We start from the raw sequence: 21,063 nt of genomic DNA on the forward strand, positions 1-21,063 counted from the left end.
AGCTGAGATTTGAACCCAGGTTCTTTGACTTTAAATCAAGGGCTCTTTTTATTATACCACAGCATACCTGTTGTGCCACAGTCTCCTCGAATTGTTCTGCCTCAGTTTCCCCCAATTGTTCTGCCTCAATTCCCATTGATAGCAACCCCCCTTTTCTGCTCATTAGAACTGAGATAATTAGGGCTGTGGAGATCTGGCATGCCAAAAGATAAAACTCCAGATGTCCTATCTCAGGTAGCTAATTGGTACCTCTAAGTTTCAGATATTCTGGCTCTAGTAGGAAACCTTCTAAATCCTCCCAACTTTAAGAATTTAATGGTCCTATCCCCCAACCTGTCAGAACCGTATTGATGGTCCCTGTCTGGAGATTCCTGCTCACCAGACTCCACCCGCCTTTGTGGACAGGAGCTTAGAGCCATATATATGTCATTGAGAACTCACATTCCATGCTGAATGTTTTGAAACAGCAGCCCTGGGGGCAACATTTCCCTCTCAGAAATCCAACTAAAATATTCAAAAATCTCTAATCTCTATCTTGCCTCAGTTTCTCCGGCATTACATACCCCTCAATCATTTTCCTCCTTGACTTTTCCATAGCAGGAGAGTACTGAAAAAAAGACCTTCTCTTCTCCAATCCAATCCAAAAAGCATTTATTATGCAGCTAAGTTGTTCCATCACCATATTAAGGATCAGGGACACAATTAAAAAAAAAAAAGTCTCCGCCTTCAACAAGCTTTCAATTTAAAGAGGAAGAAAACACAAAAAGCAGGGAGATTATCTCTCACACCCTAAGACTGTTAGCACAGTGGAGAGAGAGAGTGCTAGGCCTGTTGTCAAAAAGACCTGAATTCCAATTCTGCTTCAGACAATTTCTAGCTATGTAACAGAGAACATGTCATTTCATGGCTACCTACCTGATCTTTCTTAATTGTGAAATGGAAACAAAAATAATGAAAAATTACTGTTCAAGGTTGTTTTGAGTATCAAATATTATGTTTAGAAAGTGCTTAGCATATGGCCTTATACAAAATAGGCATTTAATAAATGGTTGTTCCTTCCTTAATATTTTGGATTGCTCTGCCCTAGACACTCTTCTCAAACTATACTATCTCACTTGGTTATTCTCCCAGTTCCCCTGGCTTCAGTTATTACCTCAATTTACATATTCATTTACTTACACACACACACACACACACACACACACACTCTCTCTCTCTCTCTTTAATATCTATATTCAGGTCCAACCTCTCTCCTAAACTCAAGTCTAGCATTACAAATTGCTTTTTTGGATACCATGATCTTGATGGTTAAGTACTTTAAACTCAACACATATAAAACTGAACTCGGTTCCCCAAACCTGCTAATTCTCTCAATTCCCCTCTACTGAGGGTATCATAGTCTTCTACTGCCCACACTATGGCGTCACTCATTCTCACTGACCCCTTAAGATTCAATTGGTTGTCAAATGCTCATTTATACCTTCACAGCATCTTTCATAAAAGTCCCCTTCTCTCTGATACAGCTGCCATTCTGATATAGGTAGGTGGTCATCACCTCACGCCTGGACTACTACAACATTCTGCAATTTGTTTTCTTATTTTAGACCTCTTCTTATATTGGCCTATTTCACATTCAGCTGCCCAAATGATATTGCTTAAAGCAAGTCTTTACCAAACCCATCCTAGAGTCTATCATTGTCACAAGTTATCATGTTCTGCCTTTTTGCATCACAGCTAAAAAATCTCAAATGAGCTGTTTATGCTCAAAACTTTCAATTTGTCTTCTCCTAATGTCTTCTAAATTTTCTGCAACTTGGCTTCTGATGTTATTCATCAACTGAAATTGCTCTCTCCCAAGTTTCCAAAATAGCACTTTCTCATTCTTCATCCTTTAGAAGCTTTCTGTAGCATTTAACACTATGGATCACCTTGTCCTCCTGGAAAATCTCTCCTCTGAAGATTTTCTTTACTTTATCTTGGTTATTCTATCTCCATTATTACTCCTCCTAAGTTTACTTTCATGGAATTTTATGCACATCATATTCAATATATGTGGATGTTTTCCAAGGTTTTGTTCTAGGCTCTTTTCTATCTATACTGTCATTTAGTGTCATCTCATTAATCCTAAAAAGGGTTCAGTATAAATTCGATAGAGATGATTCCCACAAGTATATGGCAATTACAACATTATAAATATTATAAGTACCTACTATGTGCCAAGCACTGTGCTGAATACCTAACAAATATAACATTTGATCCTCACAACAATCCAGGAAATAGGTGCTATTGTCATCACCCTCTTTTCACAGATGAAAAAACTGAGGAAAAGGAAGATTAAATAATTTGGGTAGGAATTCATTGCCAGTAAGTATCTGAAGCCTGATTTGAATTAGTTTTCTTTTCTCTAGGCCCAGCATTCTATCTCTTACATCATCTAGCTGACCGAGGCTACATTCATGCATCATCAATCATCAATTAGAAATTTTAAACTAAATATCCCATAAGTAGAACTCACAACATGTCTAAAAAAGATCTCATCTTTTATTCCTTAATGAACCATTTCAATTATACACAGTCCTTGTCTCTTGAATTCCCACCCATTATCATATCTCATATCACTAATTATACCTAGCTAAATGGCAGCCTCCAATCACTCCTACCATAGTGCTAAAAAACAAGTCTTTAAAATCTTTAATAAAGCAAAGTCCTTGAAAGAATGCATATTATTCCTATGCATGTGCTTCTGATTGAAGGTAAAGAATTCCTGATCAGTTCACTATCTTATTCTCCCATTATTTTGTGGTTTTCCAAAATGCTTTTTCATCACTCCTCAATTTCCTTTAGTTCTCAGTTTAGTTCTCATCTCATCTCTTAAAATGAGAACCTTGATTCATAATGTGCAAAAAATTTTTCTTTACATTCAGCCTGAGTTTCTTCTTTTTCTCTCTTCATCTCATGTCACCCATATGCATTCTGCCAACATTTTCTTCTTCACTTCTCACATGAGATGTTTACTCTTCAACAAAAGGACATCATTTATCTGCTCAAGTAATCTCATTCTATCTCCTTTAACAAATTTCACTGTCATCCCCACTCTCACTTTCAATCTCTCCCTGTTTATGGGATTCCCTATTACCTACAAAAATTCCCATGTCTTTCCTTCAGAAAAAAGCCCTTATTTGATCCTTCTAATCCTGCCACAATCCTATACTTCTTATGGCAATTATGGCTAAATGCCTGGAAAAACCCAGCTACAATAGATGCCTCTACTTTCTCTCCTCTCACTCTCTTAAGTAATCTCTTACAATCTAGTTTTCAATCTTATTCCACCAAAATTATTCTCTCCAAAGATACCAATGATCTCTTAATTGTCAAATCCAATAGCCTTTCCTTGATCCTCATTTCCTGGCAGGCTCTGGTGCTTTTGATCACTTCTTCCTTGATACTCTCTTCTCTATAGATTCTTGGGAAACTCCTCTCCTGGTTCTCTGCTTATATGACTAGTCCTCCTATGTCCCCATTGCTGGATCCTGGTCCAGATCACATCATCTAGCCACAAGTATCTCAATAGGATTCTGTCCTTGGTGCTTTCCTGTTTTCCCTTTACACTATTTCTCTTGGTGAAACCATCAGCTCCCATGAATTTACTTATTATCTCTATGCTGAAAACTCTTAAATCTACTTATCCTGCCACAACTTCTCTGCCGACTTCTAATGTTGCAAATAAAAATACTTTTTCAACAAGAATGCTCAATAGATATCTTAAACAACATATTCAAAATATAACTCATCACACCTTCTAATTTCCCAATTAATGTGTACAGCAATACCATCTTATATGTGTGTAAAAGTGGGAGAGATAACTAACATGTTAATGGAACAAATATCTTAAAAGGATGAGACAAATTTTTTAGTATGAAAAAATGTCGACAAGTGACTAGAAAGCAATTTCCATGAAAATCATTTTTTTGTGAGTTTTAATGAATTAGAAAGTCAACATGAATAAATTCAGTCATAAATTAGCCAAAAAAGCTAAATTCTTACTAGCTTAAATATGTTGATTCAGTCTTGCTTTATCTTCTAAATTATATTCTCTCATTTAATATTCTATACAACTTTACAATACTCATTTGAGTGCCATATAGGTTAAAATTATTTGTTTCACATAATTTCTTTTGCTGGGGTATCCAACATCACTTAAAAGGATGTTACAAATTTAAGGTTATCAAAAGATGTCATTAAGTGCATACTAATTTCAACACATATACTAACCTGTGAAATACACTCTCCATGTTTTAGATTGCTGTTTTTCGATTTACGACTGCTCATTTCAACAATTCAGTTCTTTAAAAGAAAAAAGAAAGAAAGCAAAATATATTATAGTGTAACAAGTATGATATATTCTATTGTCCCTATTTTGTTCTATCATTAAGACCCGGGGCTAACTCGTCTAGGTTAAGAGCTAGAATGTTAGTTCTTGAGGACTGGGAGTACTTTCATTTTTGTCTAAGACCTCATATGTAGTACAGTGCTTGAATTAATTGCCAAAAAGTGCCAAGCCAAAAAGGCTTGTTTACTGATTACTTAGTTCTCTAGAGAAAAAAAGACAAAGATGTTCACTGTAAAAATTATAAAGAAAGAGAGAAATGTTTAAAATAAAGGGAAAGTTTACAGTAGCATACAAGATTTTTATTAATAATTGTGTTTGCATAAAGCAAATTTTTATTTCAAGTTAGTTTTTTAAAAAATTAAAAATCTATTTTGTCTTTCTCCATCTTCCCCCTTCAGGAGAAGTACTTCTAAAAAGCATGCATAAGCAAGCAAAACACATTCTTGCATTTGGCATGTATTCCAAGGATACACACATCACTCTATACTCTTAAATCCATTCTTATTTTGTGAGGAGAAAGGTAACATGCTTCATCATGGGTAAAATATTCCTGGCTAACATATTACTAGTTATGGCTTCCCTTCATTGATTTCAACTGCTGGGTAGGAGTAGGCAGTGTGTGAATGAATACTCATGTGTACTATATTAATGTTTTCACACTTGTGTTATAATTTTTACTCTAATATGTAGATGTTTGAAAAGATGATTAATTACTGGTTGCTGCAAGTAGTAGACATAAAATCATTTTTTAAAAGCTTTATCATTCATTAAATTGTTTATTTCAAATTGTCTTTCTTTGCAAATTATTCTTCAGCTTCTCAAATTCCTTTTACTTTTTCAAAAACATAACTGTTGGTGTTCTGGAAGGCAGAAGTAGGTATAGTGAATAATGAACTATTTTTAAATAAAAGGTTTAAAGATCTGATCAAGCCCCTGACAGTTTTCTTTTTTTTTTTTTTTTAATTAAAGCTTTTTATTTTCAAAACATATGCATGGCTAATTTTTCAACACTGATCCTTGCATAGCCTTGTGTTCCAAATTTTCCCCTTTCCCCAACCCCTTTCCTTAGATAGCAAGTAATCCAATATATGTTAAATCCAATATATGTAAACATATTTGTTCAATTATGTTGCTGTATAAGATCAGATCAAAAAGGAAAGAAAATGAATAAGAAAAAGCAAAAGAACGAACAACAAAAATAATGAGAATATTTTGTTATGATCCACACTCAATTCCTGCAGTCCTCTCTCTGGGTGTAGATGGCTCTCTTGTAGAAAGATTATTGAAATTAGCCTCAATCATCTCACTGTTGGAAAGAACCATGTCCATCAAAGTTGACTGTCATATAATCTTATTGTTGCCATGTATAAGGATCTCCTGGTTCTGCTCATTTCACTTAGCTCATTAGCTCAATCTCTTCAAGCCTCTCTGAAATCATTCTCCTGATCATTTCTTATAGAACAATAATATTCCATATCATTCATATACCATAACTTATTCAGCAGCCATTCTCCAATTGTTGGGCATCCACTTGTAATTGACACCTTTCAAAATAAAGGAGACTATCTAGTATAAATACTGTCACTTTTACAGATTTACAGAACAATGAGATTGTATCAAAATAAAGTTATGTTTATTTTTGGAACCCCAAAAGATTATAAAAAGAAATAGAAGTAAATATTTTAATTTCACTAAATTGTAAATCTAATGGCTAAATTTAATATCTTAAATTCTAGTATCTCTAGACATTAATTTAATACTTAGAAAATATAATTTTTCAGGTCTAAAAATAACACTTTTATTAGAATTTTTCAAACTGATAACTTCCTCTTAACTACTACTTAATAAGTGACTTATCTTTCACATAATATATTATTTTTTTAAATGACATTATATTTCCTTCAACTAAGATATCAAGATTGAAAAATCTTATAAATGTATTTTAAATAAAACTTCAGAATTGAAACTAAAACAATTTAAAAATACTTTTTAAAGTAGATGAAGAAAATAATATCTTCAAAAAATAATTAGCAGGCAGCCAAACTACTATGCTCAAAATTCTTTAAGTAAATCTATGCCTTCTTCCATGTTCTAGTCAGCGCTATTAATTCAATGCTAGAGCATATCACTTTGCTTATATCTAAGCATATTCCACTCAAACTCTAGGGCTTCTCTTGAATTACAGCATCTTTCATCATAAACTCAGATGTAAACCTGCAAAGAACCCAACAACACCACTCCTTCCCCCATTTTCCTGATGAATAAATAAAAGAATCAAAGTGTTATAGTAGTTTTGTTCAACATATATACATTCCAAGAGCAGGGATATGAGAGTCTTTACTATAATTCTTGATGTAACAGTATAAAACAAGGACTAATGATCTGAAACTTTCCAATATTAAAAATGTGTACAATTATTAAAATTACATTGAAAAATGTCATGTCATTCCTTCATTTCCTCTGAGTGAAATGTCAACTTGTGTTTCCTTTCCCAATTCCAGATTCTGTTATGTGTGTGTGTGGCGGGGGGGGGGGGGGGGGGGATGAAATGTGTTCAATTTGCGTATAAAAATAAAAGTAAGCTATAACCCAAAGAAAATTTAAGTCAATAATAGTCTGAGGTTGATTGGAATCAACAGAGGCTGACAGTCTCTTACTCTGATCCTCACAAGAGTTTCTAGCATATTAAATCAAAAAAGACAAAGTAGACATGTATCACAAGTAAGAAAGAGACCTGATATTATAGTTATAATTAAGGGTGAAAGGCATCTCAGAGGCTAGATAGTTCATATATTTCATTTTAGAATTGACGAAACCAAGGTCCAAGAAATGTAAGTGATACACTCAAAGTTACCTAGATAGCAAGCTTCACAGATGGGATCTCAAGCTAAGTCTTCCAACTCTAAGGCAAAATGTTCTTTTTATTGTCATCAAGAATTTTTTTTAATTATGCTTGTTTTTCAATCATTTGTTAAAAAATTGAGTTTCAAATTATTTTGTTCCCTCCCTCACCTCTCCTACCCATTGAGGAAACTATCAATAAGATACCTATCATACATAAAGTCTTACAGAATATTTCAATTTTAGAAAAATACCAAGAAAAACAAAAGAAATGCAAGTGAAAAAAGTATTCTTCACTCTGAATTAAAATTCATACTTTCTCTCTCTGAAGGTCAATAGCTATTTTCATCATGAAATATCACGGCTCATTATACTGGTCAAAGTAACTAGGTTTTTCACAATTGATTAGTGTCACAATGTAGCAGCTACTATGTAGAATGCTCTTCAAATAAAAGGTTGTTGGTTTTTTTAAACCATGCCCTTTGTCATTAACAATATATATATATATTGGTTTATATCAGTCTTTCTACGTTTTCTGTGATTTCTTTGGGATATGGACTTCTATAGGAATTGAGTGTGTGTATTTATATATTCTTTCTACTTTGAACCAGTTCAGATAAAGGTGATATTCAAGCATTGCCTTTTACCTCCATTTTGTCATTCAGTGTAAAAATTCTTCCTTTAATACTTTTCTTATGTGAGAAAATTGCCTTCCTCTCCCTTTCCCCTTCTCCTAATATACCCTATACCCCTCTTTCTAATCCTTCCATTATTATTTTAGAAATTATACCAACCTCATTAGCTTATACTAATACACTTCCTCCCTCATCTATGCAAACTTCTTTTAAACAGTTCAATTTTATTAAGTCCACTCATGATTTCAGGCAACTTTACTTTTTTAGGCTTCTCTTCAATTTTGTATTTGTTTTTTATCAGGAATACTTCAAAGTCTTATTTTCAAAGTTTCTTAAAACTATGAGTTGGGACCTCTAAGGGATTGCCTAACTATGGGCATCATGAAATTTGATTTGTACATCAATTTTACATATTTATATACTGAGACAAATTTATATACTTAAATCCCAGGCAAAAAAAGGAGCCCCATAAGGAAAAAAGTTCAAGAAGCCCTAATCTATTTGATTAAATATCCATTTGTCTCTCTTACCCTCACCTCCACAAGTCTATACCACTTGGTTTCTCGGGAGGATTTATTCTGGGTTTTAATCCTAGCTCCTCTGCTTTCCAGAGTATCAAGTCCTCTAACCCTTTATTATAGAAGCTGCTAAATCTTTTGTGATCCTGACTGTGTTTCTTCTGTATTTGAATGCTTTTTTTATTGGAATTTTTCAATATTTCCCCCTTAACCTAGGAGTTATGGAATTTGGCTACAGTATCCTAGGAGATTTTGTTTTTTCAAGTAGGTTGTTAATTCTTAATTTACCCATTTTCCAGCCAGTTTTTTTTTTTTTTTTTTGGCTGATAAAACATTTACTTTCCCCCCCATTCTTTCTATTTTTATTAGTTTTTTGATTTCTCATGAAGTCCTTAGTTTCCACATGAACAAGCCTAAATTTTAAGGATTTGGTTTTTTAATGATATTTTGTACCTTTTACTATTTGTCCAATTCTGTATTTTCTAAAAAATTAAGTTCTTAAGTATATTTTGTGACTCTTCTAGAAAGCTATTAATTTTCTTGCTTTGCTCTCAAGTCTTTATTTTTCCTCTACTTTTTACTTATTTCTTAAAATGTTTTTGCTCCTTTCTTACTCTTCCTTTAGCTCTTCCAGGAATTCTGGTTTATCATTGTATCCAATATACATTTTTCTTTGAAATTTTGCTTGTAAAGTTTTCCATGTTATTGTCTTCTTCTGGATTTGTTTCTTGAGCTTCCTTCCATTCACAAAAGCTTTTTGTGGGCAGGTTCTTTTTTTTTTTTTGTTCATTTTTCAACTCTTATTTCTGCACTTTGAACTTTGTATAGAAGTTGGGTTCCACTCACCTCTCCTTGCAAGAAGGGGAATTCACTATCAGTTTTTCATCAGTCTTCTTTTTTTTTTTTTTTAACAGCTAGTTCTGAGTAATCTTTAAGATTTCCATGTTTCCAGGGTGGTGTGATCTGGAGAGAGCTATGATTACTCCTCTTCTATAATTTGAATTTTGATCCTTATGAACAAAGGTCCCATGTTTCCTTGTAACACTAAGTTTTAGTACTCTTCTTTATCCTGGAATTCAGATAAGGAATCAGAGCCCCTGCTCTCTCTAACACAGAAATATAACCTAAAATTAAATAATGGGTAACAACTTGCCAAACAGCACCTGATCCTGCATTCTACATCTGCAAAGAGGTCAAATGTGATTTTTTTTTTTTTTAAATCAGGTGTCCAATGTCCTTATGGGATGGTGAGAGATCTTAGCACTGTTGCTGTTGACCTTGCTGCCTCCAAGGCCCAAAGCTCGTTTTTATACAGTGTTGTGCTCTCAACCAGCCCATACTCTCATCACACAAACTTCCTCTAAGTCTTAAGACTGGAAGATGTCTCTATCTGACTTTTTATTGTCTATACCACTCCAGAATTTGAATTGACATGTAATGTTAAAATAATTTAGAGGGGAATGTTGGAAGAGTTTGGCTAGAATGTCTTCTACTCTGCCACTATCTCCTCTCAAGAAGAATTTAAGAGCATCCTATGTACTAGGCACTGTGCTAACCTTAAGGAATATATACATATGTGAAGAAAAATCATCATCTTCGTGAGGTTACTTACATTCTAATGCAAGAAATCAATACTTAAAAAGAAGCTGGAAAGCTAATGGGAAGAAGAAAGTAGGAAGAAATGAAGGCACTCATATGATTGTACATAAAAGTCAGGGGAGAATCAAGAGTACAGTCTAGAGAGAAAAGGAAGATATTTCTAGCTTGGGCCTCCTACTAAAAATCAATGTTCTGAGAGAAATCAGCTAATCAGGAGGAAAGGCCACAAGGAACTTCTTTTTGAAGGAGATTGTAGGGGGAGGAGGGAAGTTTAGAGTAATTCAGTAACATTTGCTATTTGGAGATGAAGAATTCAGAGAAGGATTGATAAATGTATATGAATTTATGCAAAGCAGAACCAAGACAAATACAATTCATTTTTGCAAGTAAAGGAAGTGACGAACAATAGGAAAAAAAAAAGCAAAAACAGCAGGAAAGAAGGAAGGAAAGGTAAAAGGGAGGAGGAAAAGGAGGGAGGGAAGAAGAAAAAAGAGGAAAGGAAGAGAAAAACTATTAGAGGAATTAAGGGAGGGAGTGGAAAGAATAGGAAAGGGGAAACATTCCATGATTATAATGATCATGCTTGTCTCTGAAGAATAGTTGAGAAAATTAACTTCCTCTTTATACTACATAATGATGGATTGTCATCGGTTGACATGTTGGTTAATTTTCTGAACTACTTGTTTTTCTTCCTTAGTTGTTATAAGGCAAGGTATACCTCACTAGATAAAAGTACCAGAGAGGGTTATGTTCAGAAAAATAAGATAATGCAGAAACACAATACATCAATCACAATTTAAAATGAAGGGAAAAGATATATATATATATATATTCATACGGTGTACAGGATGGTTGCAAATGGAGAAAACCCATTTGCTAATAAGGCGTAAGTATTATAGGTATACACGTGAATATTAGTAAGATACAAGAGAAATTACAGGTTTAAAAAGCCCACTGGGAGCTTCTAACTTTTGTGTGAAATCCAGATGTGCAATGAATTTCTGGAGTAAAGAGAGATTTCTAGAGCAATGGAGAAAAAAAATTTTAGGAATGTTAGGAGGAATGGAATGGAAAAAGACTGGTTCCCAAGTCCTTGATAATTACAAGGAAACAATAGGGAACCTTAGACAATATGCTGACAAAAAAGTAAGTCTCCTTAATATTAAAAATCATATGATAAAAACAAAACAAACATGCAAAAAACTAGAATAATAGCAGATTTTATCTCTCTCACAATGGGGGTAGGAGATATATTCTTAACCAAATAAGGGATAGAGTCAATCATTAAAAAAAAAAAAAAAAGATTAACTTTGATTACATAACATTGAAAACCTTCTACAGAAATAAAATACAACTAGGATAAGAAGGGAAGTAATCATATGAGAAAAATAAATCTGCCTCAATCCAACTCTACATATGTTAATATAAGATGATATATAATTAATACATTAAAGAATTAAAATTAAAATTAAGAAATTAGATTAAGAAATTGTGAGATTCTCTTCTTTAAAATATGATGATTCTCTGGGAGCAGTTTTTCGGGGGGAGGAGGGAAGGGAGCTTCTGGAGCCAAGCCTTCGTTTCAGTTCAAATCAATGATCACCCCAAATTCAGCCAGGAGCTAAAAGTCCAGATTCTTTATTGAATCCTTCAAAATAGCCTGGTTAGCTTTCTTAGAGGTCTTTCTCTCTCCTTGGTTCCGAGAACTCTTGCAGTTTGTCTTTTGCCTCTGCCAGCTTCAGCCTCTAGCTCTCTTTGAATCCAAAGCCTCCAGCCAGCACAAAGGTGGAAAATGGAATGAACTGACTCCTCCTCTGAGAGTGGGCTTGTGGGCTTCTGTCTCTTCTGACTTGTGAATCTCCTGAAGTCAATCCCGGTTGAGGCTCTTAGCTTATATATGCTCTCTAAAGATGTGAACTCTAATGTGGGAACTCTCTTAAAGGTGTGAACTCTAAAGGTGTGAACTAAGTACATAAGCATTGTCTCTATAAATTCCAGTGACTTAGCACCTTGTTTCAAGTTCTGGCCCAATACAAGAAATAAATAAAATTAACCATTTCCAATAGTTAAATGGTCAAAGCATATCAAGTTCTCAAATGATTAACTGCCAATAACTAAATTGAAAGAATGCTCTAAATCACTAATAAAACCAATGTAAATAAAAGTAACCCTCAAGTTTCACCTAACATCTTATAAATTGGCAAAGATAAAAAAATGGGAAAAGTCATTGGAAACATTCACAAGCATTGTTAGTACAGCTATTTGAATCAGCAGTCATTTGAAAAAGCAGCCTGCAATTATGTAAATAATGTGATCCAGAAATTCCACTATTTATACTCTAAGGAGGACACTAATCAGAAGTAAAGTTCTCATTTGCACCTAAATATTTATAACAACTTTTTTTTTTTGAGACAATTGGGGTTAAGTGACTTGCCCAGGGTCACACAGCTAAGACGTGTTAAGTGTTTGAGACCAGATTTGAACTCAGGCCTCCTGATTTCAGGGCTGGTGTTCTATCCACTGCGCCACCTAGCTGCCCCATAACAACTCTTTTTATAAAACTGGAAATAAAAAGATATTCACTGGGGAACAAACAACTTTTGACACATAAGTGTCAAAAAAAGTCATAGAACATGTAGAACTTTCTATGTTGCTCTATATTTATCATAGTAATCATAGAGAAACATGGAAAGATCTACGTGAAATGATAAAGAATAATGCAGAGCTAAGAAAACAATATACATAAAGACTACAACAAAAACAAAAATCAAAGACCAGGCATTACTCAAAAAAAAGAAAAAAAAAATTAGAAGACATTCCCACTCTACTACTTTGCAGAATTGTAAGGTTCACATATGTATTTTTTTAAAAGAAATTAATCAATTCTGATTTTTTTTTTTTTTTTACCTTTTAAAAATACTATTTCTTACATGAGATGTTCTTTGAGAGGGAGAAAAAAAATGGATGGATACTAGAAGAAATTGTAATGACACATCCAAAAAGGTTAGCAAGGTAACAAAGTAAATACTCAACACTTAAATATGTAGACCTTTCTATGTTGCTCTTTATTCTATCATAGTAATTATTTAATTTAAATGTTCTAAAGACCAAAGTAAATTTCGGATTATTTGTTTCCTATTTCCATATTCTTAAAATCAATATAATCGAGTTGATTTCTTAGGTCTAGACAGATGAAACATTTTGCTAATTGTATATTAAACTCCAGGCCCTATGCTAAACATTACGAATACAAACAAAATAAAGACAATCTTTCCTAATGTTAGAGTCTTTCTACATAACAAAGTCACAAAAAGTCAGTTAGGCATTATCCAATTCAACAACTTTCTTTTATAGTTAAGAAAACTGAAGCTCTCAGAAGTAATTACACATCCAAGCTCACATACTATTAAATACAGCAACTTAGAAATGAACTGAAGTCTTTTATGTTTAAGTGTAGTGCTATTTGCTATTTCTACTACACCATTTCATTGTTAATACTAAATCACATATTTGTAAACTGAAAAGTGAAATGTAAAATCCTCTAGTCATATTTTAAACTAAGCAATTCTGGAAAAAGACTTTAATAACAGACCAAGCACCTCAGGTTTGACATATAAGTCTATTTTGTCTAATTGCATCCATGAAAATTGTTAAAAAAAAAAAAAAAAATTAAGGAGGTAGTTAGTTTCACAGGGAACTATAAATGGGTTTTTACAGCAAAATTTGATTATAATCTATAAAACTATTCTTAGCCTAGGAGTCTTATGCATGACATCAAACATTTTCTTTCTTTGATGAAGACATCTTCAACTCACCTGGACTTTAAAAAGCACTCTTAGTACTTCTGCCACATTTTACAATCTGCTGTCAGCATGAAGCTACATCATCAATTTCTTAGGGATAAGATTTAAAAAACAACTACCACCAAGAAAACACCACAGAATTTGAAGATTAAATATGTAAAGTTATGACATTAATTTGATCTGACTCCAATATAGTTTCATTTTTTGTCTTTCTATCCATAATACTGAAACATTGTAGATACTAATAAATACTTACTGAATAAATGAAATGACCTACTTAAAAACAAGCACTTGATGCTGAAAATGGGAAATAGATAAAAGAACAGATGCAAATTATCACAATCATAACAAAGAAAGTTTAATGAATATGAATCAATTACCACAACAAGGAGAGTTAAAAAAAAAATCTAGAATAGTCTTAGCAAATACTTGATAGATTTGCCAAAAGATAAGAAAAGGCATCTAAATGGGCAACATGTGCTTACAAAATAAATTCATTTTTAAGATCTTATATAGGACTTAATGAAAGAGAACCAAAGTATAAACAGAAAAAATGCTCAACTAGAAAAGTGCCAATGATTAGAATATCACCAATAATTAGAAAAACACAAATTAAAACTCTGAGGTTCCACTAAAAAAAAAAAAGAAAAAGGTTAAACTACTTTGGAGCTACAAGAAAACAAGTCATTAATGCACAATTGGTGGAAGTTGTAAATTGATATAGCCCTTCCGGAAAGAATTTAGAAAATATTCTTCCCAAATTACCAAACCATATTTACTCTTTGATCTAGCAATACCACTTATAAGGTCGATGCTACAAAGAAAAAAATGCCCTACATATTCAAACATCACTTACAACATTGACTCTTATTTTAGTGGCAAAGAACTGGAAAATTAAATAAGGAGGTTATCCATCACTTAGGGCATGATTTAACAAAATATGGTACATAAAAATGAATTTTATGCTTATTATTGTGCTATTAAAAAAAAATGAAAGACCTTCAAAAAATATGGGAACTTTTTTTTTTTTAAAGAAACTGGAGGAAATAAGAAAATAAAATAAAAATAAAACTATATTTTTTTTAATTTTAAAGAAAAAATTTATGTGGGGAAAATCTAAGCAATCTAAATGGGTATATATGTATGTATTAAAAAAATATATGTTGAACCTATATCAAAGAAGACTTTTATTGAGACTATCCATCAATAGTAGATCTTTGGTCACACAAATAAAGTCAGACTTAAATAATTGGAAAAATATTAAGTGCTCTTGGATAGGCCGAGCAAATATAATAAAGATGACAATACTCCCTAAACTAATCTATTTATTTAGTGCTATACCAATCAGACTTCCAAGAAAATATTTTAATGATTTAGAAAAAATAACAACAAAATTCATATGGAACAATAAAAAGTCGAGAATCTCAAGGGAATTAATGAAAAAAAAAATCAAATGAAGGTGGTCTAGCTGTACCTGATCTAAAATTATATTATAAAGCAGCAGTCACCAAAACCATCTGGTATTGGCTTAGAAATAGATTAGTTGATCAGTGGAAAAGATTAGGTTCACAAGACAGAATAGTCAACTATAGCAATCTAGTGTTTGACAAACCCAAAGATTCTAAATTTTGGGATAAGATTTCATTATTTGATAAAAACTGCTGGGATAACTGGAAATTAGTATGGCAGAAATTAGGCAAGGACCCACACTTAACACCACATACCAAGATAAGATCAAAATGGGTCCATGACCTAGGCATAAAGAACGAGATTATAAATAAATTAGAGGAACATAGGATAGTTTATCTCTCAGACTTGTGGAGGAGAAAGAAATTTGTGACCAAAGATGAACTAGAGACCATTACCAATCACAAAATAGAAAATTTTGATTATATCAAATTAAAAAGCCTTTGTACAAACAGAACGAATGCAAACAAGATTAGTAGGGAAGTAACAAACTGGGAAAACATCTTTACAATTAAAGGTTCTGATAAAGGCCTCATTTCCAAAATATATAGAGAACTGACTCAAATTTATAAAAAATCAAGCCATTCTCCAATTGATAAATGGTCAAAGGATATGAACAGACAATTTTCAGATGAAGAAATTGAAACTATTACCACTCACATGAAAGAGTGTTCCAAATCACTATTGATCAGAGAAATGCAAATTAAGACAACTCTGAGATATCACTACACACCTGTCAGATTGGCTAAGATGACAGGAAAAAATAATGATGAATGTTGGAGGGGATGCGGGAAAACGGGGACACTGATGCATTGTTGGTGGAGTTGTGAACGAATCCAACCATTCTGGAGAGCAATCTGGAATTATGCCCAAAAAATTATCAAAATGTGCATATCCTTTGATCCAGCAGTGTTTCTATTGGGCTTATATCCCAAAGAAATACTAAAGAAGGGAAGGGGACCTGTATGTGCCAAAATGTTTGTAGCAGCCCTGTTTGTAGTGGCTAGAAACTGGAAAATGAATGGATGCCCATCAATTGGAGAATGGCTGGGTAAATTGTGGTATATGAATGTTATGGAATATTATTGCTCTGTAAGGAATGACCAGCAGGATGAATACAGAGAGGCTTGGAGAGACCTACATGGACTGATGCTAAGTGAGATGAGCAGAACCAGGAGATCATTATACACTTCGACAACGATATTGTATGAGGATGTATTCTGATGGAAGTGGATTTTTCTGACAAAGAGACTTAACTGAGTTTCATTGGAGAAATGATGGACAGAAACAGCTACACCCAAAGAAGGAATACTGGGAAAGGAATGTGAACTATTTGCATTTTTGATTTTCTTCCCGAGTTATTTTTACCTTCTGAATCCAATTCTCCCTGTGCAACAAGAGAACTGTTCGGTTCTGCAAATATGTATTGTATCTAGGATATACTGCAACATATTTAACATATATAGGACTGCTTGCCATCCTGGGGGGGGGGGGGGGGAGGAGGGAGGGAGAGAGAGGAAAAAACGAAACATAAGTGATTGCAAGGGATAATGTCGTGTAAAAATTATCCTGGCATGGATTCTGTCAATACAAAGTTATTATTAAATAAAATAAAATTTAAAAAAAAAATAGTAGATCTTTGGGTACATAAAACTAATGATATACCTAAGTAGAATGTAGTTTAAGACCCTGGTAGTAGAGGACTAGGAAGATCCTTCTTGAACTGAGTTTGTCCTAACTTTTCCAAGTACTATTCACACTAGGGCAAGGTAAATATGGGAATGTGAGGTAGGAACAACACTAATGCAATAATGGGGCCAGAAGCAAGTAGATGAGAGGGTAAGGAAAACCCATATATTGACAGCAGGAAAGAGAATTTAAAGTAGCTATATCCATATAAGCAGGATATATATCTCTCTTCTGTAAACCACAATTAGTCTTAACTCAGACCTAAATTTAGTAGTAGTTATATAATCTAGAAATATAATTCAACTGTGGAGACGCTAGAAAATTACAACAATTCACATTCACTTTTATTGTTAGGTCCCACTGAAAATATAACACAGAATATTCACCTGATTTTTCCAATCAAGATGGCAATATCAGGCAAGGAAAAATAACAATATACCATTCCTGAAGGTAATCCCAGAGAAATGAAATAACCTAAACTAAGATTATGCATTGAGGGAATAACTTCTCCACACCAATTTTGTACAAATAGTACAACAGTGTTGAAGAAATTCAGCAAATCTACCATTGCTTTTCTTCATGTTCCCAGAATAACAACACAAAGAAAACAGCATTTTTGGGGGGCCAAAAATGCCCACAAATTTGTTTAATGTATTTTTTGGGGCAGAACAAAAATAATGGAATTTTTCATTTATATAGCATTTTCCCAATGTTAATGAGTTAAACTGAATTAGAGCTTATTAAAATACCAAAAGATCTAAAAATAACTAGAAATTAAAAGACTTCTTGGGAAAAAAAATATTTAACTTTGAGAAAAGCTAAAAGAATTTTTGTCATGGATGAAGGGATATTAATTTGGACAAGACAATGTCAAATTACAACAAAAATAAAGCATATTAAATAATACAAAGTTAGTAATAATTATTAAAGGCTGAAGTAGATTTATTAAAAACAGAAAACTAAAAATAGGAAATAAAAAGAACCATATGATAGTAAGAATACTTAAGGACCATATAAATTTAATAATCAGTATCTAAAAACCTTGTATTTCCAATTTTAAGTACCAGCTTAACTAAAAAATAAAGCATGAGATGAAAACTGAATCTCATGGAGTTATAAATAATTTCACTTAAACTTTCTACATGTAAGTAAATTATATTCCTACCTTCATGTTTCACTCCATCAATCCCATAAGCTATGGCAAAAACTTGTTTGACTAGTATGAATCTCCTTTTTCTAATATTTGACTTACTACATTAAAGGTAAAAAATAAAGGCATCACGTTTTTGAGTCAATTTTCAAGTAAAGAAAAACAAAATCTAATGAACAAGCCTAAATTACTAGTAAAACATCTTTTCTGCACCTGTGGAAAAGGAATAAAAACTAAATTTTCTGAGCAAAAGGACTATACTGATTTTACTATTTGTATCCTCAGTGTTTTATATTGTGTTATATATTGTATATGTTATATATAATGTTTTATACTCATTGACTTATTTTTTTAAATCTTGTTAACAAGAGCCATAATCAAATCCATTTCTTATTAGAGTCAAGTCGGAGAGCTTTGAATCTGAGTCAAGATTCTTATTTTAACTTACTGAACCTTCAGTTTTGTTCATGTGTAAAATAATTGTACCTGAAAAGTTTAAAAATTTTATAAGAAAACAAGTATAAACTGCAAAGCATTATAAGGTATAGCAAAAACTGAAACTGATTAAAGTAACTTGTCTGCAATAAATTAGCCCTTTAAAAACTTTGTGTTCCAATCCCTCCCCACCCTTCCTCCATGACCTCCCTTATATGACAAGTAGCCCAATACAGGTGAAACATGGTAGAAATATGTTAAATCCAATATATGCATATATATTTATACAACTGTCATGCTGCACAAAAAAAATCAAATCAAACTAGTTAAAAAAAAAAAAGAAGAAGAAGCAAAATGAAATGTTATGTTGTGAATCACACTCAGTTTCCACAGTCCTCTCTGAGTGTAGATGGTTCTCTTCATCACTGAACAATTGGACCTGGTTTGAATCATTTCATTGCTGAAGAGAGCCATGTCCATAAGAATTGATCATAGTATAATCTAGTTGTTGCCTCATATAATGATCTCCTAGTTCTACTCATTTCACTTAGCATCAGTTCATATAAGTCTCTCCAGGCCTCTTTGAAAGCATCCTGGTGGTCGTTTCTTATAGAATTCCATAATATTCCATAATTTATCCAGCCATTCTCCAACTGATGGGCATCCACTCAGTTTCCAGCTTCTTGCCACTTCAAAATCTCTTTGGGATACAGATAGGCCCAGTAGAGACACTGCTGAATCAAAGGGTATGCAGTTTGATAACTTTTTGAGCATAGTTCCAAAATGCTCTCCAGAATGGTTACAGCCGTTCACAGTTCTACCAACAATGTATCAGTGTCCCAGTTTTCCCACATCCCCTCCAACATTCAACATTGTCTTTTCCTGTCATCTTAGCCAATTTGAGAGGTGTGTAATGCTATCTCAGAATTGTCTTAATTTGCATTTCTTTGATCAATAGAGATTTAGAGAACCTTTTCAAACTTTTTAACTTAATATAATCAAAATTATCTATTTTGTGATCAATAATGAACTTCAGTTTTTCTTTGATCACATATTCCTTCCTCCTCCACATATCTGAGAGGTAAACTATGCTATGTTCTAATTTGTTTATAATACCATTTTTTATGTCTATATCATGAACCCAATATACAGCAACAATAAGACTATATGATGATCAATTTTTATGGACCTGGCTCTCTTCAACAATGAGATGATTGGGACCAGTTCCATTTGTGCAATGATGAAGAGAGCCACCTACACCCAGACAGAACCATGGGAATAGAACTATGCCCGCAGGCCAGATGCGGCAGCTGAGGAAGGTTATCCTCCTCAGCCAGGGCTATGAAGTTTCTTTATTTAAAGGTCCACAAAACAAAGTTTTTGTTTTTACTATAGTCTGGCCCTCCAACAGTCTGAGGGACAGTGAACTGGCCTCCTATTTAAAAAGTTTGAGAACCCCTGGAATAGAGGGAATACAGCATACATTCTCACTCTTTGTCATTATTTGCTTGCATTTTGTTTCTTTTTTCTCAGTTTTTCTTTTCTCTTCCTTCTTGATATGATTTTTCTTATGCAACTGGATGGCTGTGTGAATATGTATACAAATACTGGACTGGCATGTATTGGACTGCCTGCTGGGTGTGGGAGGGATGGGGGAAGAAGGGAAAAATTTGCAGCAGGGGATTATGCAGGGGTCAATGTTGGAAAAATTACCCTGCACATGTTTTGTGAATAAAAAGATTTAATAAAAAAGAATAAAAAAAGATAATGAACCCATTTCAACCTTATCCTAGTATAGAGTGTTAGATAAGGGTCAATGCCTAGTTTTTGCCATATTGGTTAAGGAGCTCACATTCTAACAGTCTACAAAAAACCATGTACAAACAAGCTATCTGCAGGGAAAACTTCATAAGAAAGAATTATTCTTAAGGAAGACTGATAACAAAACAATACTTAAATCTAAAGTCTCTTTCATTATTATGTCAAAGACAATTAAGCTGAAGTTGTTAAAAAGTTTAAGTAACATGCTCATGATTAGAAAACTAATAAATTAATGGGCTCATCAGATCACTAATTCTAGAGCTGCAAGGGACTTCAGAGGTAATCTTGTGCAAATTTCTTACTTGCAGTCAAGGAAGGGGAAGCCCAGAGAAATTAAGCATTCCAAGTCATACAGATAAAGAAAAGTAGAATTTGAAACCAGATTCAATTACTTCAGGGACAATATCTCAGGCTGAACCAGATGCCCTGACTTGTGTTTTTCTTCAAATCTGAACTATAATTCCACCTCCTACAAGATGCTTTTCTTGATCTTACTCAATGATAGTGCCGAACATTTGGGATTACTTCCAATTTACCCTGAATATAGCCTATAAAACTATGTAGTTGTCTAGATGCTGATTCCATCATTAGATTTTAAGAAGTTCTTTGAAGATACAGATTATTGGGTTTTTTTGGCTTTCACTGTATCCTCAGCACTTAGCAAAGGGTTCATGGAAAACTTTTAATAAATGATTGCTGCTATTGCTGAACTAAA

At 33.2% G+C, this 21,063-nt stretch overlaps 1 protein-coding gene across 3 annotated transcripts in view; it reads right to left on the minus strand.

The window, feature by feature from the left end:
- ORC4 (origin recognition complex subunit 4) overlaps nucleotides 1-21,063 on the minus strand; it is a 78,704-nt gene that overhangs the window by 43,112 nt on the left and 14,529 nt on the right. For all 3 annotated transcript variants that reach the window (XM_051985832.1, XM_051985831.1, XM_051985833.1), the window contains one exon: nucleotides 4,273-4,344. In XM_051985832.1, the coding sequence (XP_051841792.1) occupies nucleotides 4,273-4,329 (57 nt within the window). In that variant the 5' untranslated portion in view covers nucleotides 4,330-4,344. The remainder of the gene's footprint in view (nucleotides 1-4,272; nucleotides 4,345-21,063) is intronic.

Source organism: Antechinus flavipes, chromosome 3, assembly GCF_016432865.1.
Source record: "Antechinus flavipes isolate AdamAnt ecotype Samford, QLD, Australia chromosome 3, AdamAnt_v2, whole genome shotgun sequence".
NCBI lineage: Eukaryota > Metazoa > Chordata > Mammalia > Dasyuromorphia > Dasyuridae > Antechinus > Antechinus flavipes.